Below are 20,779 nucleotides of genomic sequence, written 5' to 3'. Positions count from 1 at the left end.
TTTGTTATATATAATGTATACACACGCCCACTACTATACGCTCAAGTGAAGAATATTGAAAAAAAAGGAAAGAAAAAGGAATCCCAAACCCATCGCCCCTTCGACCCAGCTCAATTCCGTCGATTGATCGCCGGGAATAGGTAATCCGAACTTCTGTCTGCGTAGAGCAAGCAGACACCAAGCCCGCCGATCCCTCCGACGGCGGTCACATCAGTCTCAAAGTCAAAGGCCAGGTCTCACTCTGCTGACTGCTCTCTAATTCTCTTCTCCTCTTTTCATCTTCCCGTTCCAGTTTCTGCTTCCGATTTTTTTGTTGTTGATTGCTTTTATCTTGTCTCTATATCTGCTTATTTTGATTCCGTGATGTGTTCGTGGGATGATTGCTGTTGATTGTTTTGTTTTTTGTTTTCTAGGGTTTTAATTGCGTGTTTCTGTTCTGCCCTTTTTTGTTCAATTTCCCTGTTGAAATGTTAAATCTCGTTTACGTTTAACATTACTCGTGTTGAAGGTGTTTGTATTAATCACCTCGCATGTTGGTGGTTGAAGTTTTATTATCACGGCTGGAGCTCAAAATGTTTTTCTGGGAAAATTTTGTTTCGAAAGTTTCACGGAAAAAATTTCCCTTGAGGAAGCCAGACGTGGGGCGTGGTATAATTTCATGTCTGTGGTCTATTTATATATAGTTACCAAATGTAGAAGAAGGTACATTGGGGGTTGGTTCTAAGTTCTAGGCGTAGAGTGATGCATGATCATGGAGGAAAAATATTGCACATATAATTCAGTAATCGGTACCACATGGCGCCAGCTTGGTCATTGACTAGTTCCCTTTAATGAAATCATTGAATAGGGCAGTGGTAAATGAGATGGAAGGTACATTTATGCCAATTTTTATGCATTTTGAGCAACTTACTCTTATTAAACTGCAGTAATGTTTGAATGCTCTGTACTATTAAACTGCAGTAATTTCATTGTATGCTCTATTCACATTTTTTTCCCTTGCAGAACCAATGTATCTGGAGGACACACAATGCGAAGTTTCTTTGGTGGTGTTGTTGGATTACAAGTACTTGGTTCAATCAAAGTAATGCGATTTGAGTGTGTGGCGTTGATTCATGTACAGGGGAGATTCTATGCTAGCACATGGGCAGTGCCCATGTGTAGCATCCAATGGTTGTTGAATGCTCACATGAACATCTGAAATGCGAAAAAAATGGCCGTTGGATTAGCACATGGGCACTAACTATCCCCATGTACAGAGACATGCAAATCACTCAGCAGAAGATGGCGACGAAGGTTTTCGCAGGAGTTAATGCATTTCTTTCGTGTAATATGGTTCCACCGGAGCTTTTTGACGCTGTTCACGATTCTCTGAAGCTCAACGGAGCGTAGATCTTCCTTTGCTGTTATCCTTTGCGCAATGGACCGAGTGATTATCACGTCATATCCGCTTCGGAGCATGTAAAGTTTTCACTGATTTAGAATCAAAGCTCAGTTTCACACGAGTCTAATTTCACGTTAATTGTTTTGGGTTTAGTAAATTGAAAGTTGCATTTCCCTTGTACTGACCTGAGATTTAGTTTGAAGTTTACTGGGTTGAGTTGAATCTAACAGGAGAAGTTTGAGGATCTTCAATCAAAAGGCTGAAAGATGCTTGGTAAGTTCTTAGAAAATTCGTTGGTTTGTTGTACTTAATTAAGATTTTAAACATTATACTAGAATTGACCTTCTAGGTTGTATATTTTAATGATACAAAGATAGACATCGGAGGAAAGTAATCATGTCGATGTAGCTTATGAGCCTTCGTTTGGTTGTTAACTTCTTTTGCTTATGGCTCCTCTATCAGCTGATCCAAGTGGGACATGGCATGAATGTAAAATGGACAATGAAAAATGTGCAGCAACACACATAGTACACACATTCTCAAACACAGATAGACAAAGATGTTTGCAGCAGAAAATGGATTGAAAGGGGATCCGAGGCTTCAGGCTATATCCCAAGCAATTAGAGTGATACGCCATTTCCCAAAACCAGGTTTCAATTCTTGGTTTTCTTGTGCTGCATGCATTGTGTGTTTTTTTCATTACCCTTTGTGTTTTTTGGGATTTTTTCAGGAATAATGTTTCAAGATATAACCAATTTGCTTTTGAATCACAAAGTGTTTAAAGACACAGTTGACATTTTGTTGATAGATACAAATACATGGGCATCTCTGTTGTTGCAGGTCTGCCTCTCTCTTCCTTTCTCACTTTGTGTGTGTGTGTGTCTTTTCCTCGTGTACTATTCGTGAGCAACATAAGTGGTTGTGGAAAAATGTTTATGAGGAAAAAGTGTGAAAAATCATATTGGAAAGTGTTTTTCAAGTTCTAAAATGATATAATTTATAGTGGTAGCGCTTTTAGAAGATAATAATTATTAATGATTTAGATTTGAAAAGTTAGCAAGTAATAGTGTGATACAATTCCTAAATGGAGAGGACAAAGTTTTTAGTTTTTTTTTTGTTTTTATCATGAACTCTTGTGTTATTTTCTTGGTTACATGATTACTTTATTTTCCCCCTGGAATCGAACAAACGATGCATTAGAAGTATCATAAGTATTTAACATCAGCTGGTCTCAAGTATGTAATGTTGTATGTTTGTCTGAATCTTTGAGTGATTTTGTGATGTACAAGGTATCGAAGCTATAGGGTTCATGTTTAATCAATAAATTACTTTAAAATAAAATATGCACTTAGTTGAATTTAGTAAAAATAATTGGACTTAAAAATGCAATTTTACTAAAGGATAGAATTGACTTTGTAGTTGGATCGTGTACCAATTAAGCCATTTTCGATAGTTCGTGTATCAATTTGATATTTTATCAATAGTTCGTGTACCAAAATGAATTTTACTCTTTAATTTATACACTATGAGGTGATGTTATTGCAATGATGAGATTGAATTTTTTTTATTATAATGTTGGTTCAAATATTTGTTTTTCAAATATTCCGGATAATTTTAAAATTGACTCGTGCATTTATAAGAACTTGAAATTTATGTCTAGCTTTGAATATTTTCATCGTGTATTTTGTTTTTTTGATCCCACATTTTGTTTGGTGATTGAAGATGTTGGAGTTGGCTGAAAATGCTGCGTGTGATAGCAAGAACAGAGGATAATCCTGAGGCACTAGCTGTTGGCCATGAGCCATGAGGAACAATGAGGAGCTCGGGAAATTGCTGCAAGTTGTACGTGTTTGATATTCGGGTGTTCCGATTTGTACTGAATTATAATTCTAATTTCGAGTGATTTGTAATACTAAAAAGTTGCATATTAAATTTTATTTTTGAAATTTTAAATTTTGGCTTATTTATAATTTGAAATTTGTATATTATTTTTTATTATTTTTTGTTTTTTATATAGGAAATGACAATGGATAAAATCCGTTGTCGTAGGGGGTCTAAAATTGTGGTAATTGATGGTATTGTCAAAAGCACCCTCTACGACAACCGATAAAATTTGTTGTCGTTTCTCTTAAAGTCAACAGATTTGTGCATACGACGACGGATAAAATCCATTGTCGTAGGGCATACTTTTAACAACACCATCATTTACAACAGTTTTTAAACCTTTATCCGTTGTCTTTTTGCGTTTTTCTTGTAGTAATTACTTGGTAACTAATGAAGTAATCATGCTTAGAATGGGTAAAATATGATTAAAAATTTTCTAATGGGTCTAAAGATTTGAAAAATGAATTCAGAACACTAAAAAATGGCTCAGAGGGTTTTAAGCTCTTGAGGAGATCGGATGGTCCGAACTCTCGCATAGGAGGATCCGAAGATTGGGGGGGGGGGGGGGGGGGGAGTTCGAAAACTTCGAAGCGTTCAGATGATCCAAAGGTTAAGATCGAACGATCCGGTCTCGTTTTTATAAGAGATAAGGATTTGATTTGACAGCACCAGGAGATTGGATGATCCGAAGGTAGGGATCGGACGATCCGAACTCTATCGGCAGTTAGTTGTCAGATAATAGAACACGTGTTCGGATGGGGTTAAATGAAGGAGATCGAACGATCTGATCTCAGGGATCAGACCATCCGATCAGGGTTTATATATAGAGGGTTGAGAGCCCCATTCATTTTCACCACTTCCCCTCTCCTCTCTCTTATTCTAGCTCAATTTTAGGGCTTTTTAGGGAGGAATACTTTTTTTGGTCCACTAACTTGTTCATGTTTTGGTTTTGGTCCATTAACTTTTCGAAATTTGATTTTGGTACACTAAATTTTAATTTTTAGTGATTTTGGTCCAATTGCATATGTGTCATCTTTTGGCTGATGTCTAGTTGACATGTATGCATTTAGAACAAAATCACTGAAAAATTAAAAGTTAGAGTACCAAAACCAAATTTTGAAAAATTAATGGACCAAAATCAAAATATGGATAATTTAGTGGACCAAAAAATATATTTTCCCGCTTTTTAGGCATCCCACTTGGGGGCCAGGAGCGACGGAACACCGCCGAGATAGTAGCGGAGCAGTGCCTAAGCTTTGAAGCAATCGTCAAGAGCGGGCTGAGGACGGACGCATGTAAAAAACTAGACTCGGGTTAACTCAAGTGTGTATCTATTAGTCTAGTTAAGGCTTTTAAAAAACTATAAGTGATATAGTGATGTTATGCTCATAGGCTTGCACTAGAGAGCAAGACATGATAGGATTCTTGTATTGCTGAGATTGAGGTACAGACGTATTATCCGAGATTCTAGTTTGAGTATACATGTATTATGTTTGCATGTTTTTGTGGCATTTTTATGTGCATTGATATTATTCTTGATGCATGAGAACGTTGAGATTTATGTCTTGATTTGCATAGCCAGTAGTAGGGATCGCTCAGTCCTTATTAGTTGATGGATGCCATGGCTTTAGGTCCGGATATATCCACAGTTTTATGGTTTGGGAGCCATCTCCTGATGCGACGGACCAACGTGCTACATACCATGACACCTCTAAACTGAGTAGGATTTGTTTACGGTTGATAGGTTTTTGGTACCCGTAATGTTTCATTTGCATTCATAGTATATGTGTACTCGTTCTGTACTAAGTGTTTTATGTTCACATCTCGGATTTTTTGTTTGGACATTCCATTCCATGGGACATGGCTCGGGATGGACGAACTAGGAGACAATGGTTGTTTAGCCAGGGATTTACCCTGGGAGTTAGTAGTTCAGGTTTATTATTGTTATTTTCGATGGGTTTGTACAAACAATATTTTAGTTAACCGATTGTATTTTTTCGGATTGTTATTTGGGATTTTATTATGCGTTTTCGTAGTTATTTGGATTATTACTATTTTAATATTTAATTGCATGCATAAGTATGATTAGTATGTGACTTTGGGATGGGTCACTACATATCTCTACATTTCAAGCATGGAGTGCATGTTTTTCTGAGAGTCTCATTTTTCCAGAAGTTAATGAGATTTGGTCGTAAGGGTAAGCTGCCACCGAGGTTCGTAGGACCATTTGAGATTCTCACGAAAGTCAGATATGTGGCATATCGTCTAGCTTTGTCGCCTTATATTTCCAGCATCCATGATGTTTTCCACGTTTTCTTGTTGAGACAGTATATTGTGGATGATTCGCACGTGTTGCATCCGAATGAGGTTCAGTTGGAGTAGGATTTGTCTTATGTGGACAAAGCTCTCAAGATCATTGGCAAAAAGAGAAGGTACTTCAGAATAAGAGCATTCCGTTAGTTATGGTGCAGTGACAAAGTAGGGGTACCGGAGATGCGACTTGGAAGCTAGAGTGTCGGATGCGTGCAGAGCCTCCAGAGTAGTTTTGAGTCCTCGTATTTCTATTGATACTGATGTTGGAATCTTTTAATGTTCAATTTTAATAAAGAACATTTTTGCTATTTTTATTTAACTATTCCTCAAGCTTGATTTCGAAGACAAAATCTCTTAAGTTGGAGAGAGTGTAGTAATCCATATCCTAATTTGTGTGATTAAGGATAATGTTGATTATAGAATTGCTATTGACAAATCAAGGACTTAATTGAGATTTAAATAATAATTCTAGACTTTAAATTATTGGATTAGTTCGAACATCCAAACTATATCGGAGGATTCGATCGATCAACATCAGTTCGGAAGCAGGAAGGGAGTTCGGACTGGAAGAGTGAGATCAGACGATCCGAAATCCTATCATCTAGGTGTCCAATGGTGTTAACTTGACATAGACATGTGTCATTGGATCAAACGATCCAAAGTGGGTTTAGAACGTTTGAAGTGCTGGCATGACAGATGCCGAGTATTGGTGATACGTGGCAAGCTCGCGAGATCAGACAATCCGAAGTGAGTCCATCGGACAGTCCGATCGTGGCATATTTAAGAAGGTCAAGAGCTCCTTATTTCTTTCCCATTTAACTTGCTTATTTTAATTCTCAAGTATTTTTTAGGTATTTCTAACCACCTAGGCGGAGTCCGAGAGTTTTCAAGGCGGTCTGGTAGTTATAGTGGAGTTTTGCCCAAGAGTTGGGACTTCTATAACAAAGGATTAATGACGAACGCAGGTATAATTCTGGATCTCTAATAAAATTAAGGAGTATCTAATATTTTAGTTAAGACTTTTAGATCAATATTGATAATATGGTAATTACTGGATTGTAGGCTTGGAACCTAGAGAGCTGCTGTTAGGATGCCTATAGTGAGGTACGTAAATACTGAATGAGATAGTCAGCAGGTGTACATTCTTATTGAAAGAGTGGGTGCCCGGTGAGCCAACTTGTGGCTAAGGGCTTTTATGACTCTATGTATAAACAATCTTTTGTTTAATATAATTTACACTTTTATAATGACATTTACTTTATTTTTTATCATATTATTATGTTGTGACATAATATAAGATGTTTAGATGAAGACCTTGAATATACTATAGTGTATGTGAGATGTGGTAGCACATGGGGATGGCTATCATGAAACACATCTTATAGTCACTGTATATTCTAAACAGTTCCTAGTCGAATTGAGCCGTCCGTTAATAAGGATAAGGATCGCTCGAGATTGAGACTAGCATTTGCGATGCCGAGTACCACGTTTCATTGGTATGGAACATAGAGATGTTCAAAGCATGCAAATGGATATTCATATGATGAATGATCGAACTACCTTATTCGGACTTTTCAAGTGGTTATCACTTATCGTGTGGATAAAGTCCACGGTTTTGGTTGTACACCATTAGTCCTTACTATTTGAAACATCATTGAGACTCTATATGCTAGTACTGTACTTTGACTCGTTTACCGACTCTATTGGGGTCATCAGGTGTCGGGATTGGGTACAGTTATGACACATATAGGAGTCGATGCTTTGTTGTCAAGGATTCACCACATGCTTGCGAGTGTAGATATCCTATGCAATCTGAGGAGATATTAGTGTGACGAATCTCTGGCCAGAGTACATGATGTGTTTTAGGTTACTTGGTTTCCTAGTAACACATGCGATGTCACTATTTGATCTTCAAGATGCATTGCATAGTTATCGAATCTCGAACGACTCTCGATTTACCAATGGTTGTTGATTCGATCGGGATATATGGATGAAGGGACCGTACTGTACGCTAACCAAAATCTATTGGTTCTTGCAGGCACTATCAGTGATACCTAGGGAATCATGGGGCGATGTTGCTAGGCGCTCTTACCATGATTTGATGGGCAAGTCGGAAATTGTTGTTCCGAGTCACAAGGAGTTGTGAGCCCACGACTAGCTGTATTCCTGAACCATTGAGGGTCACAAAAGTAATGGATTTCTAATCCCCGTTGAGATAATTAAATTTAAAGAGTTAAATTTAGTGAATAAAGAAGTGGGACTTCTTATTTAAAAGTAGAGGGAGTAAGATTTCCTAAAATAACATATTGATGGACATTTTTGGAAACCACTGAATTCGGATTCAGAAAATTTATCTTGACTTTAAAAGATGCAGAAATGGTTTCTGTGCACATTGGTAAAATTGGTTTATCAATCTGAGTCACGATGAATTTTATATTAATTTCTAAACATGCGGGCTTTGCTTGTCAGGCTTGAACTTATGACTAATGGGCCCTAAGCTGTTAGCAGCCCACATTATAAATAAGTTATTGCAGTACAGAAATTACACAACACAGGTCATAATTTTCGAAAACCCTAGAGCTCTCTCTCTAGAGAATTCGGCTGCCCCCTCCCCTACTGTGTTCGAAAATTCAGTCTGTGAATTTTTGAATTTGCAGACTGATTTAACAGATCATATCTGTTCTATCTCTTCGTAGAAACTTCTGATAGACTTTCTAGTGCAGTCTATCAGAGGGATTAAATTTCTGTTCGTGGACCTGATTGAAGAATTGTTCGTTCATCAGTTCATATACAACAAGAGCAGTTTAATCTGTTGGTATCCATAATCTCGCTTCGAGATTTTAAGGTAAAATTTATATTGTTTAAATTTTATGTTATCAATTTAAATCATAGGAATTTGATATCCATATGGAATCGTTCCATATAAAATTTTAAAACCTCCGCTGCACCGGGTATCACTTTCTTTTTCGATCCGGAGAACGACCGTGTTCCAACAGTGGTATCAGAGACAGGCTGTTCTCGGATTTAATTTTCCAGGGGGACTGCCCGCTGCCCTGCGCGCAGAGTGTCTGCGCGCAGTGGGCCGCGGATGCGGCCCAGCATCCCAGCGTGCTGGGCTAGGGCAAACGTTGCCCTAGCCCAGCGTGCAGCTGGACCGCACTGAGCGGCCCAGCGAAGGGCTGGGCCCCCGGCCCGATTGTCGGGGGCTGCCCGGGATCGTCCCGGGCAGCCCGGGATCGTCCCGGGCAGCCCAGAAAAATTAAAATTTTAATTTTTTTGAAATTTTGAATTTCAGCCCGTTAATTGTTATCGAACCCAGTTTTTGGCCCGATTGAAAATTGTTTCAGTTGGTCCACGAGGCAATAGGTTAAAATTGTTTGAGCCCAAAATTTTTAAGAAAATTAATTTTTGGATAAATTTTGAATTTTGGAAATTTATAAATTTAATCCAATAAATTAAATCTTTAATTATTAATTTTGGTACAATTGATAATAAAATATGATTTTATGTATAAAATTGGATTTTATATGTAAAATATGATTTTATGGATAAACTAGATAAAATATGATTTTATATATAAAATAAGATTTTATGTATGAAATATGATTTTATCTATTTATATTTATTGCCATTGCATGATATCCAATAAATTAATTTTTGAATTAAATATTATTGGATAAGGATGATCGATTGCCATGACCAATATTATAGGTATATGTTAGGTTGTTTACATTTGGCTTTATTATTGATTGTTGGGTTTTATTAATGGGCCTGGTTTATGACCCAAATTTGATTTTATCATTTGTAATAAAAGTGGGCCTGGTTTATGGCCCGTTTTCACCCCTATAATGTATCCCTTTATTTGTCATAGTAATTTATTGTAAATTCACTAGAAATAGTGGGAGATTTTGAAGATGGAGGTGGGACCAACAAGCAATGATAAAGACTGAACAAATATAAATTGGAAGCACAATGTAATAGGATTGCATTGCATACTTGCATATCACCTAGGATTGGACTTAGACTCGTGATTGGCAACCACGGGTCGATTAGTAATGAAATCGATCATCCTAAAATATAATATATGATATTATCGTTGTATGCATGTTTAGACTAAATTGTATGAATTCCGCAAGCATACAAATTTTAAATGATGAGACAAATTTTCAAAATTAAAAATCCCTCATTTTAAATATGATTTAAAATTGATATCAAGATAAATAAAGGAAATTTAAATATTGTTTAAATGTTCCTACCTTTCATCAACGATCAATGTATGAGATGCTACCCGTGGATACGGTCCGGCTCATATTATTGGGGGGGCCCGTTCGTCGGAAAGCTGTACATTGGATCGACACATGTTGTAAGTTGGATGGAACTCCCATGGGATTGGCTCATATTATTGGGGATCCACATGGCGACCGTCCATCACAACTTAATATTGATGGGTCATTTGACGTGTCACAATAAACGACGTCATATTATTGGGCCCTTATTGGACAAGAGGTAAAAACATGGAGGTTGCTTTGGAAGCAATTGGGCTCTACCTTTTGAAAATTATGGTTGTCTGATATTATTCGGGATTATGATTTGTCAATTGGACTCCATGTTCCCACTAAGGAAAGGAGTTTCCCGTTTTCACTAGAGGGTAGTGAAATCGTTAAAATAGTGGGAGTGTAATTCATAAAATTAAAATTCGCCATATTTTATGTCTTAGTAAATTAATTAAACAATCATCGATTATTGTCTGTTTCATCTCAGTATATCATTATGATGAATTTTCCTAATCCACATGTTTCAATTCTCGAACAAAACAGACTTTTTGGCGCAACTATACGGAATGGTTCAATAAATTAAGATTGTCCAGAGTTCGAAAAAAGATTTTCTAAGTGTTAGAAAAGGCTTCTCCGAAAACAGCCCCGACTGATGTAACTGCCGAAAGATTGGCCGAACTAGAGAAATGGTTGGACCATGATCTCAAGGCCAAATGTTACATGTAAAATTGGACAAGTCTAAACAAGTTTGCCATCACTGCAAGAAACCCGGTTACTAGAAGTGCAACTGCAAAGAATGTATATCGAGTAGTTACGAACTACAAAGGATATATTTTATAAATGTTTCACGTAATACTATTTCTTGGGTATTGGATACCAGATGTAGATCTCACATTTGCAATGTGTTGCAGATGATGACAAGAAGTCGTAAGCTTAGGATGGGTGAGACCTAGTTAAGGCTCGGGAATGGTTCCAGAGTTGAATCCAAAAGCCATAGGAAACATTTGTTTAATTTTGCAAAAACAATTTTAAGCTATATTTTGAGAGAGATGTTTTTATTTGTACCAAGATTTCATTAAAACATTATTTCTTTTTCTATTCTTGATAGAGAAGATATTTCTTGAAAATTTGCGAATGGGATTTGCAATATTTACAAGAATGAATGTTTGATTTGAAATGAACAATTTAAAAACGATCTATATAATTTAAAATTAAAAGACGTTCTAGTTGATTATGTTGATAAACCGGTAACAACAAACAAAAGGAAAATCGATAGTCAAAACCCGACAAACCTTTGGCATGCTAGGCTAGGTCATATTTCCTCAAGGAGGATGAACAAGCTAGTGGGAGAGGGCATGTTTGATATGTCTGATATTAACTCTCTATCTACTTGTGAGTCCTGCCTGAAAGGAAAAATGACTAAATCTCCTTTCAAAGTAAAACCTGAGCGTAGTCAAAATCTATTGGATTTGATCCATACAGATGTTTGCGGACCATTTAGTATTGGTACAAAATTTGGTCACACCTACTTCATTACCTTTACTGATGATTATTCTAGGTATGGGTACTTATATTTGATGAAATATAAGTCTGAATCATTTGAAAAGTTCAAAGAATTCAAGGCTGAAGTAGAAAACAAACTAGGTAAGAGTATTAAAGCACTTCGATCGGATTGAGGTGGAGAATACTTGAGTACCGAGTTTTTGAGCTATCTAAAAGAGAATGAGATTCTCTATCAGTGGACTCCTCCTATGACACCTCAGCTTAATGGTGTTTCGGAGCGTCGCAATCGAACTTTGTTGGACATGGTTCGATCAATGATGAGCTTCACTGAGCTCCCACCTTCGTTTTGGGGCTATGCTCTTGAAACGGCGGTATTGTTGTTGAACAACGTCCACACTAAAGCAGTGGACAAAACACCATACGAGTTATGGAATGGCAAAGCTCCTAAGTATTCGTACTTGAGAATTTGGGGATGTCCTGCTTACGTGAAGCAGACAATGGGAGATAAGTTGGATAGTCGATCCACCTTATGTTATTTTGTAGGGTATCCGAAGAATTCAATCGGATATTATTTCTATCATCCTACTGAAACAAAAGTGTTTGTTTCAAGGAATGCCACCTTCTTGGAGAAGGAGTTCTTATTGGATAAGAAAGGCAAGATGATGGAACTCGAAGAAATTCGAGAAGAACCCGAGATACAAAATAATGATCCTACACCTCAGGAACCATTGATTGACACGCCTATTACTAGAAGATCCGAGAGAACTTCTAGGCCTCCTATTAGATATGGTCTTCTTCTTGAAGGGGATCAAAGTGAACCCGACATTGGATGTGATCCAAGAAACTTCAAGGAAGCAATTTCTGATGCGGATTCGAATTTATGGCTTGAAGCTATGCAGTCGGAAATAGATTCGATGCATACAAACCAAGTTTGGTTTTTAGTAGATCCTCCCGATGGAATTGTTCCAATAGGGTGTAAATGGATCTATAAGAGAAAACTTGGGCCTGATGGAAAGGTACTGACCTATAAGGAACGATTGGTGGCAAAAGGTTATACTCAAAGACAAGGAGTTGACTATGATGAAACTTTTTCACCAGTCGCAATGTTCAAGTTCATAAGAATCCTTATTGCCATAGCAGCATGGTATGACTATGAGATATGGCAAATGGATGTGAAGACTGTATTTCTTAATGGAAACATTAAGGAAGAAATCTATTTGATGCAGCCCGAGGGATTCACATCCATGGGAAGCGAGCATAAGGTATGCAAGCTTCAGAGATCGATCTATGGTCTCAAACAAGCATCAAGAAGTTGGAACCAGAAATTTGATGAAACTATAAAGGATTTTGGTTTCATCAAGAACCCGGAGGAACCGTGCGTATACAAGAAAGTAGTTAAGGATGCTGTGACATTCTTAGTACTTTATATTGATGACATCTTACTCATTGGGAATGATGTAGGGATGTTGCAGTCAACAAAGATATGGTTATCAGGTAGATTCTCGATGAAGGATTTGGGTGAGACATCCTATATTCTAGGGATACAGATCTATAGAGATAGATCTAAGAGAATGATAGGACTCACTCAAGCAACCTACATCGACACCATATTGAAAAGGTTTTCAATGGATGAGTCCAAGAGAGGACATCTACCTATGTGTCATGGAGTCCCTCTATCCAAGTCTATGTGTCCCAAGACTGACGAAGAGATAGAAAAAATAACACACATACCATATGCGTCAGCCATAGGGAGTATCATGTATGGGATGATATCTACCAGACCGGATGTGGCATTTGCTCTGAGTGTCACGAGCAGATATCAAGCCAATCCCGGTCAAATGCATTGGAAAGCCGTGAAGGATATTCTTAAGTACTTGAGAAGAACTAATAATATACATTCATGGTTTATGGAGGAAGAGAACTGAAATTGGAAGGCTATACCGACTCTAGCTTCCAAAGTGACGTGGATGACTCGAAGTCAACCTCTGGATTTGTGTTCATGCTCAATGGCGGTGCTGTCTCTTGAAAGAGTTCCAAGTAGGACACCACAGCGGATTCCACCACTGAGGCAGAATACATTGCGGCATCAGCTGCTGCTAAAGAGGCCGTTTGGATGAGGAATTTCGTCCAAGAGTTGGGCGTTATTCCTGAAGCTATTGGTCCAGTCTCGGTGTACTGTGACAACACGGGTGCCGTTGCTCAGGCAAAGGAACCAAGGTCTCATCAAAGATCCAAACACGTACTGAGGAAATACCACATCATCCGGGAGATCGTGGAAAGAGGAGACATCACTGTCGAGAGAGTGGCCTCTGCAGATAATATCGCTGATCCACTTACTAAGCCCTTTCCAGGACCATTATTTGACAAACATCGCGAAGAAATGGGACTACGTAGTATGACTAGTTGGCTTTAGGGTAAGTGGGAGATTGAAAGAGTGGGTGCCCGGTGAGCCAACTTGTGGCTAAGGGCTTTTATGACTCTATGTATAAACAATCTTTTGTTTAATATAATTTACACTTTTATAATGGCATTTACTTTATCTTTTATCATATTATTATGTTGTGACATACTATAAGATGTTTAGATGAAGACCTTGAATATACTATAGTGTATGTGAGATGTGGTAGCACATGGGGATGGCTATCATGAAACACATCTTATAGTCACTGTATATTCTAAACAGTTCCTAGTCGAATTGAGCCGTCCGTTAATAAGGATAAGGATCGCTCGAGATTGAGATTAGCATTTGCGATGCCGAGTACCACTTTTCATTGGTATGGAACATAGAGATGTTCAAAGCATGCAAATGGATATTCATATGATGAATGATCGAACTACCCTATCCGGACTTTCCAAGTGGTTATCACTTATCGAGTGGATAAAGTCCACGATTTTGGTTGTACACCATTAGTCCTTACTACTTGAAACATCATTGAGACTCTATATGCTAGTACTGTACTTTGACTCGTTTACCGACTCTAATGGGGTCATCAGGTGTCGGGATTGGGTACAGTTATGACACATATAGGAGTCGATGCTTTGTTGTCAAGGATTCACCACATGCTTGCGAGTGTGGATATCCTATGTAATCTGAGGAGATATTAGTGTGACGAATCTCTGGCCAGAGTACATGATGTGTTTTAGGTTACTTGGCTTCCTAGTAACACATGCGATGTCACTATTTGATCTTCAAGATGCATTGCATAGTTATCGAATCTCGAACGACTCTCGATTTACCAATGGTTGTTGATTCGATCGGGATATATGGATGAAGGGACCGTACTGTACGCTAACCAAAATCTATTGGTTCTTGCAGGCACTATTAGTGATACCTAGGGAATCATGGGGCGATGTTGCTAGACACTCTTACCATGATTCGATGGGCAAGTCGGAAATTGTTGTTTCGAGTCACAAGGAGTTGTGAGCCCACGGCTAGCTGTATCTCTGAACCATTGAGGGCCACACAAGTAATGGATTTCTAATCCCCGTTGAGATAATTAAATTTAAAGAGTTAAATTTAGTGAATAAAGAAGTGGGACTTCTTATTTAAAAGTAGAGGGAGTAAGATTTCCTAAAATGACATATTGATGGACATTTTTGAAAACCACTGAATTCGGATTCAGAAAATTTATCTTGACTTTAAAAGATGCAGAAATGGTTTCTGTGCACATTGGTGAAATTGGTTTATCAATCTGAGTCACGATGAATTTTATATTAATTTTTAAACATGCGGGCTTTGCTTGTCAGGCTTGAACTTATGACTAATGGGCCCTAAGCTGTTAGCAGCCCACATTATAAATAAGTTATTGCAGTACAGAAATTACACAACACATGTCATAATTTTTGAAAACCCTAGAGCTCTCTCTCTAGAGAATTCGGCTGCCCCCCTCCCCTACTGTGTTCGAAAATTCAGTCTGTGAATTTTTGAATTTGCAGACTGATTTAACAGATCATATCTGTTCTATCTCTTCGTAGAAACTTCTGATAGACTTTCTAGTAAAGTCTATCAGAGGGATTAAATTTCTGTTCGTGGACCTGATTGAAGAATTGTTCGTTCATCAGTTCCTGGGATATACAACAAGAGCAGTTTAATCTGTTGGTGTCCATAATCTCTTTGAGATTTTAAGGTAAAATTTATATTGTTTAAATTTTATGTTATCAATTTTAATCGTAGGAATTTGATATCCATATGGAATCGTTCCATATAAAATTTTAAAACTTCCGCTGCACCGGGTATCACTTTCTTTTTCGATCCGGAGAACGACCGTGTTCCAACACTTATATGTTGCATGATACATGATTTATTGTTTATATATATGATTCGCGTGCATATTCATGTCAAGACTGTATCTTCTTTGAGATAAGCTCGTGTGTTAGGGTCGCTCAGCCTACTGTATGTGTTTTATGTCCATCACCAGGAGACACCATTTTGATGAACAGTGACGCTACGGTGAGGCATATGAGTGTGTAGATGTACCTAGTGGAGATGACACTCCATACTCATTGGCACCCTAGACTGAACTGGATACTCGTGTATACCCAAAAACCAGTCATATTCCTGCATCATATTAGGTTTGTATGCATGTGCTTATCGTATTGAGTGTAGTCGCTCGTGTCCAGTATTTTTGTTATCTTGGACATCATATTCAATGGAAAAAGTCTCAGTTTGGACGACGTAGAAGGATAGAGGCGGGATTGAGGCCGAAGCTGTTGTTGTTGTGAGTCTTTTAGTTTTAGTGAATTTGTTACATTGATTTCGATGGGTTGTATAACAGATATATTGATTTGGGTTTTAGACATCGATTGTATTCCGCCAATTGAGTTTGTATTTTGATTATATTCCGCTTTAATTCTATTTTAATAAGTTAATTGCATGCTTAACAAGTTGATTAGTAGGTGATCTGGGTCTGGTCACTACAAATCCCATATTAGAATTTTATGCCAACCTCACAGCAATTGTTGGTCATATAGAATCTTCCAAGTACGGTAGAGTTTTTGTATGGGAGAATTTTTTTGAGTTCGACCTTGCTGCCATCAACACACTCTACAACACACCAGATGTGGAGGAAGGGAACCACCTTGATATTCATGAAGTCACTGTTGTACTTACTGGTGGTCTCTTCAAAAAGTTTCCTAATAGATTACCAGTAGCAAAACTCACTTATTTCTACTCTGTCATGCATAAGAAGGTTGTTCACAACTGCACACTTTCCACAAATTCCACTATGGTAACTAGGACACAAGCTTTTACGTTGTTTACTATAGAGACTGGGAGCCCTTTCAATTTTGGAAAGCAGGATTTCAAGACAGTGCTCTAGTTTATAGATGGAGGATTGAAGTTCACCAAACTTCCATTTCCATCTCTGATTTATGTAATTTTGCAGTTTGAGGGGCTTATTCGGGACATTAATGAAGCACTATATGAACTACTTGAAGTTTTGAAGTTTGTAGCTGCTCTACTCAGAGTGAGATCGGACGATCCGAACTCCTATCACCTAGTTGTCCAATGGTGTTAACTTGAGATAGACGTGTGGCATGGGATCAGATGATCCAAAGTGGGATTAGAACGTCCAAAGTGCTGGCATGACAGATGTCGAGGATTGGTGATACATGGCAAGCTCGCGATATCGGACAATCTGAAGTGAATCCATCGGACAGTCCGATCGTGGCATATTTAAGGAGTTCGAGAGCTCCTCATTTCTTGCTCATTTAACTTTCTTATTTTAATTCTCCAGTAGTTTCTAGGGTGTTTCTAACCACCTAGGTGGGGTCCGAGAGTTGTCAAGGCTGTCTGAGAGTTATGGTGGAGTTTTGCCCAGGAGTAGGGACTTCTATAACAAAGGACTAATGAGGGACGCAAGTATAATTCTGGATCCCTAATAAAATTAAAGAGTATCTAATAGCTTAGTTAAGACTTTTAGATCAATATTAATAATATGGTAATTACTGAAGTTGTAGGCTTGGAACCTAGAGAGGTGCTACTGGGACTGCTTATAGTGAGATACATAAATACTGAATGAGATAGTCAGCATGTGTACATTCTTATATGTTGCATTCATCCGTTGCATGATACATGATTTATGCTTCATGTGCATATTTATGTCAAGTCTATATCTCCTTCGAGATAAGCTCGTGTGTTAGGGTCGCTCAACCTATTGTATTTGTTTTCTTTCCATCAACGGGAGACGCATTTTGACAGAGACTGACGCTATGGTGGGGTGGACGAGTGTGTAGATGTTCAGTGGAGATGGCGCTCCATACTCATTGGAACCCTAGATTGAACAGGATACTCGTGTATACACAAAAACCAGTCATATGCATGCATCATATTAGGTTTGTATGCAGGTGCTTATCGTATTGAGTGTAGTCACTCATGTCCAGTATTTCTATTATCTTGGACATCATATTTAACGAGAAAGGTCTCAGTTTGGACGACGTCGAAGGATCGAGGCAGGATTGAGGCCGGAGCTACTGTTGTTGTGAGTCTATTAGATTTAGAAAATTTGTTACATTGCTTTCGAATGGGTTGTATAACATATGATATTTTGATTTGGGTTTTAGACATCGATTGTATTCCGTCGATTGAGTTTGTATTTTGATTATGTTTCGCTGTTAATTCTATTTTAATAAGTTAATTGCATTCTTAACAAGTTGATTAGTAGGTGATCTAGGTCTGGTCACTACAAATCCCATATTAGAATTTTATGCCAACCTCACAGCAAGTATTGGTCATAGAGAATCTGCCAAGTACGACAGAGTATTTGCATGAGAGAATTTGTTTGAGTTAGACATTGCTGCCATCAACACACTCTACAACACACCAGATGTGGAGGAAGAGAACCACCCTGATATTCATGAAGTCATTGTTGTACATAATGGTGATCTCTTCAAATAGTTTCCTGATAGATTCTCAGTAGCAAGACTCACTTATTTCTACTCTGTCATGCATAAGAAGGTTGTGCGCAACTGCACACCTTCCACAAATTCCGCTGTGGTAACTTGGCCACAAGCTTTTGTGTTGTTTGCTATGGAGACTGAGAGCCCTTTCAATTTTGGAACGCATGCTTTCAAGACAGTGCTCTAGTTTGTAGATGGAGGATTGAAGTTCACTAAACTGCCATTTCCATCTCTGATTTATGGAATTTTGCAGTCTGAGGGGTTCATTCGGGACATTAGCAAAGCACTATATGAACTACTTGAAGACTTGAAGATTGTAGCTGCTCTACTCAAAGGGAAGAGAAAACTTGACTTACCTTGGTCAGAGTCTGCTGCTGCCCTTGCTGTTGTGCCCGATGTTGACAACACGGGTGACAATAGTAAAGATGTTGAGCCTCAACCTTCCACTCTTTATTTCTCTCTCACTACCATTCAAACCCTCATGGCTCATGCTGAAAGGAAGATTGCCCATGCCCAAGAGAACTTGGACCTTTATGGAGCTCTGTTGGCGGACTCTCGTGCTAGACTTGGCATTTCTGGCCAAAAAGAGAGAGAGAGAGAGAGACGGTACACAAAATCATGATTAGGGTTGGTCTATTTAGGACCATGGATGATGAGGAAGATGAGGATGAATATAAAGATGAGTAACAAGAGGGAACTGACAGTGATCAATTTTAGATTGATAGTCACCACCAATAATTGTTCTTGTTTAAGTTTTCTATTTAATATACATCAATTTTTATTTAATCCTCTCTTCTGATGGCTTTGATATTTGATTTGATCTTACTAACATATGCTTTGAATAGACTAACCCTTCTCCCTTCCATTTTCTTTGATACAAGAATAATAGGATCCCCATGTGTTATTGTCCATATTATCTTTTTTGTTGTGAACATGAGGGACAACACATTCAGGGGGGCTTACTTATTTAGGGAGAGAAGTGTTTAAACTTAGGTGGAGTTGTACGTGTTGGAGACAGGGCCGGCTTTAGGGGGAGGCCACCTAGGCGGCTGCCTAAGGCCTCCCCTTGGATGGGGCCTCAAAAAAATTTTAAAATTTATTATATTATATATATTTTATTTTTTTATTCAAAATCTTAGATAGATCATGAGTCTTTAATTATTTGTTTAAAAAATACTAAACATTATCAATTTTTGTGTTTTTTCTCCTCCCTTTTTTTTGTGTAAAAAAAAAAGAACATTTTTTTTTCTTGGATACAAAGTTTTTTTTTGGTTAAATTGCTTCATTTAGGTGAGTTATATGTATGTTTGTGTATTACGGTTGGTGCATGCTTTAAATTTCATATCAACAATCAATCTTTGTTAATATTTAATTTTTTTTTGTTTTTAAATTCGCATTGTGAGTTATGACGGGGAGAAGAAAATTTGAATCTGGAATATTATTTAAATTTGAATCTTTGTGAGTTATGACGAGGATAACTTATATAATATTATTAATTATATCGATTATGGTAGCTTCTGCTGAAAGTAGTTTTTCCAAGCTCAAGTTGATAAAGAACTACCTCCAATCAACTATGTCATGATAGATTGAATGGTTTGACAATATTGTCAATTGAAAAAAAGATGGTTGCTACTCTTGATTATGATGATTTAGTAGATAATTTTGCACAAAAGAAAGCACGAAGAGTTTGAACATTTTGTTTAGCTTTAGTTTATATATGTCTTTTTTGATATTTAATAAAGTAACATGGTATATTGATATATGAAATTAGATGTTGGTGATCATTATGTTTATTTTATTATCACTATATACGTAAATATTTTTATATTTTACAAAAAAAAAATTTATATTAACCTTAAGTTAGCCTAGGGCCTCCAATTTTTTGGAGACGGCCCTGGTTGGAGACATCGGAGACAACACTTAGTGCATAGTATTTTTCAAAGATCTTTTGTGTCTCTTCAGTTTTGGCATACGGTGCATCTAATTTTTTTATTATTCTATTTGTTTAGAATGCAATTTGGTTTCTCAACTTGTTGAAAACTTTAGTCTTTACCGTTTTTCATAAAAATCACTAGTATTAGTTTGTAAAATTGATTTACGTTTTTTAGTTATAATTATTTGGCCCTAAGACACCCGCGCAAGTGCTAGTTACTTGTGTATGATTATCATTGGCCTTACATATTTTTATTAATTAGTCTTATTTTATTAATTTCGTTGCATGTTGTCTCTAGTTTTGTCAACACCATAGACAACATGAACTCTACACGAATTTAAGATAAACTATAATTACACCTTACAAGACGAAACCTTTTTAGTTTCAAATTTAATTAAAATAAATGGAAAAGGTAATATAATTAATGATGCGTCCATAGATAATTTTTTCCTCCGTTTGATTTTTTTTTTTTGGATGGTGAATTGCATGTGTGCATAACACAAATTGTTAAGATATATATGTTCCATTTCGGTTGGATAGAGTTCCTATAATTAGTATATATAATCTTGGAAAACTTTTTCTATTTGAGCTAGC

At 37.4% G+C, this 20,779-nt stretch overlaps 1 protein-coding gene across 1 annotated transcript; it reads left to right on the top strand.

Annotated features, from left to right (window-relative positions):
• The first annotated feature begins 1,521 nt into the window (after nucleotides 1-1,521).
• Nucleotides 1,522-3,217, top strand: LOC140886166 (adenine phosphoribosyltransferase 5-like). The gene is made up of 4 exons (XM_073292670.1): nucleotides 1,522-1,654; nucleotides 1,844-2,031; nucleotides 2,112-2,221; nucleotides 3,104-3,217. Exons 2-4 carry the CDS (start codon nucleotides 1,941-1,943, stop codon nucleotides 3,152-3,154), a joined length of 252 nt encoding a protein of 83 aa, XP_073148771.1. The 5' UTR covers nucleotides 1,522-1,654; nucleotides 1,844-1,940; the 3' UTR covers nucleotides 3,155-3,217.
• The last annotated feature ends 17,562 nt before the right edge of the window (nucleotides 3,218-20,779 follow it).

The sequence above is a fragment of the Henckelia pumila genome, chromosome 3 (genome assembly GCF_033568475.1).
Source record: "Henckelia pumila isolate YLH828 chromosome 3, ASM3356847v2, whole genome shotgun sequence".
Classification (NCBI taxonomy): domain Eukaryota; kingdom Viridiplantae; phylum Streptophyta; class Magnoliopsida; order Lamiales; family Gesneriaceae; genus Henckelia; species Henckelia pumila.
This window is presented reverse-complemented; position numbering and strand designations above follow the sequence as displayed.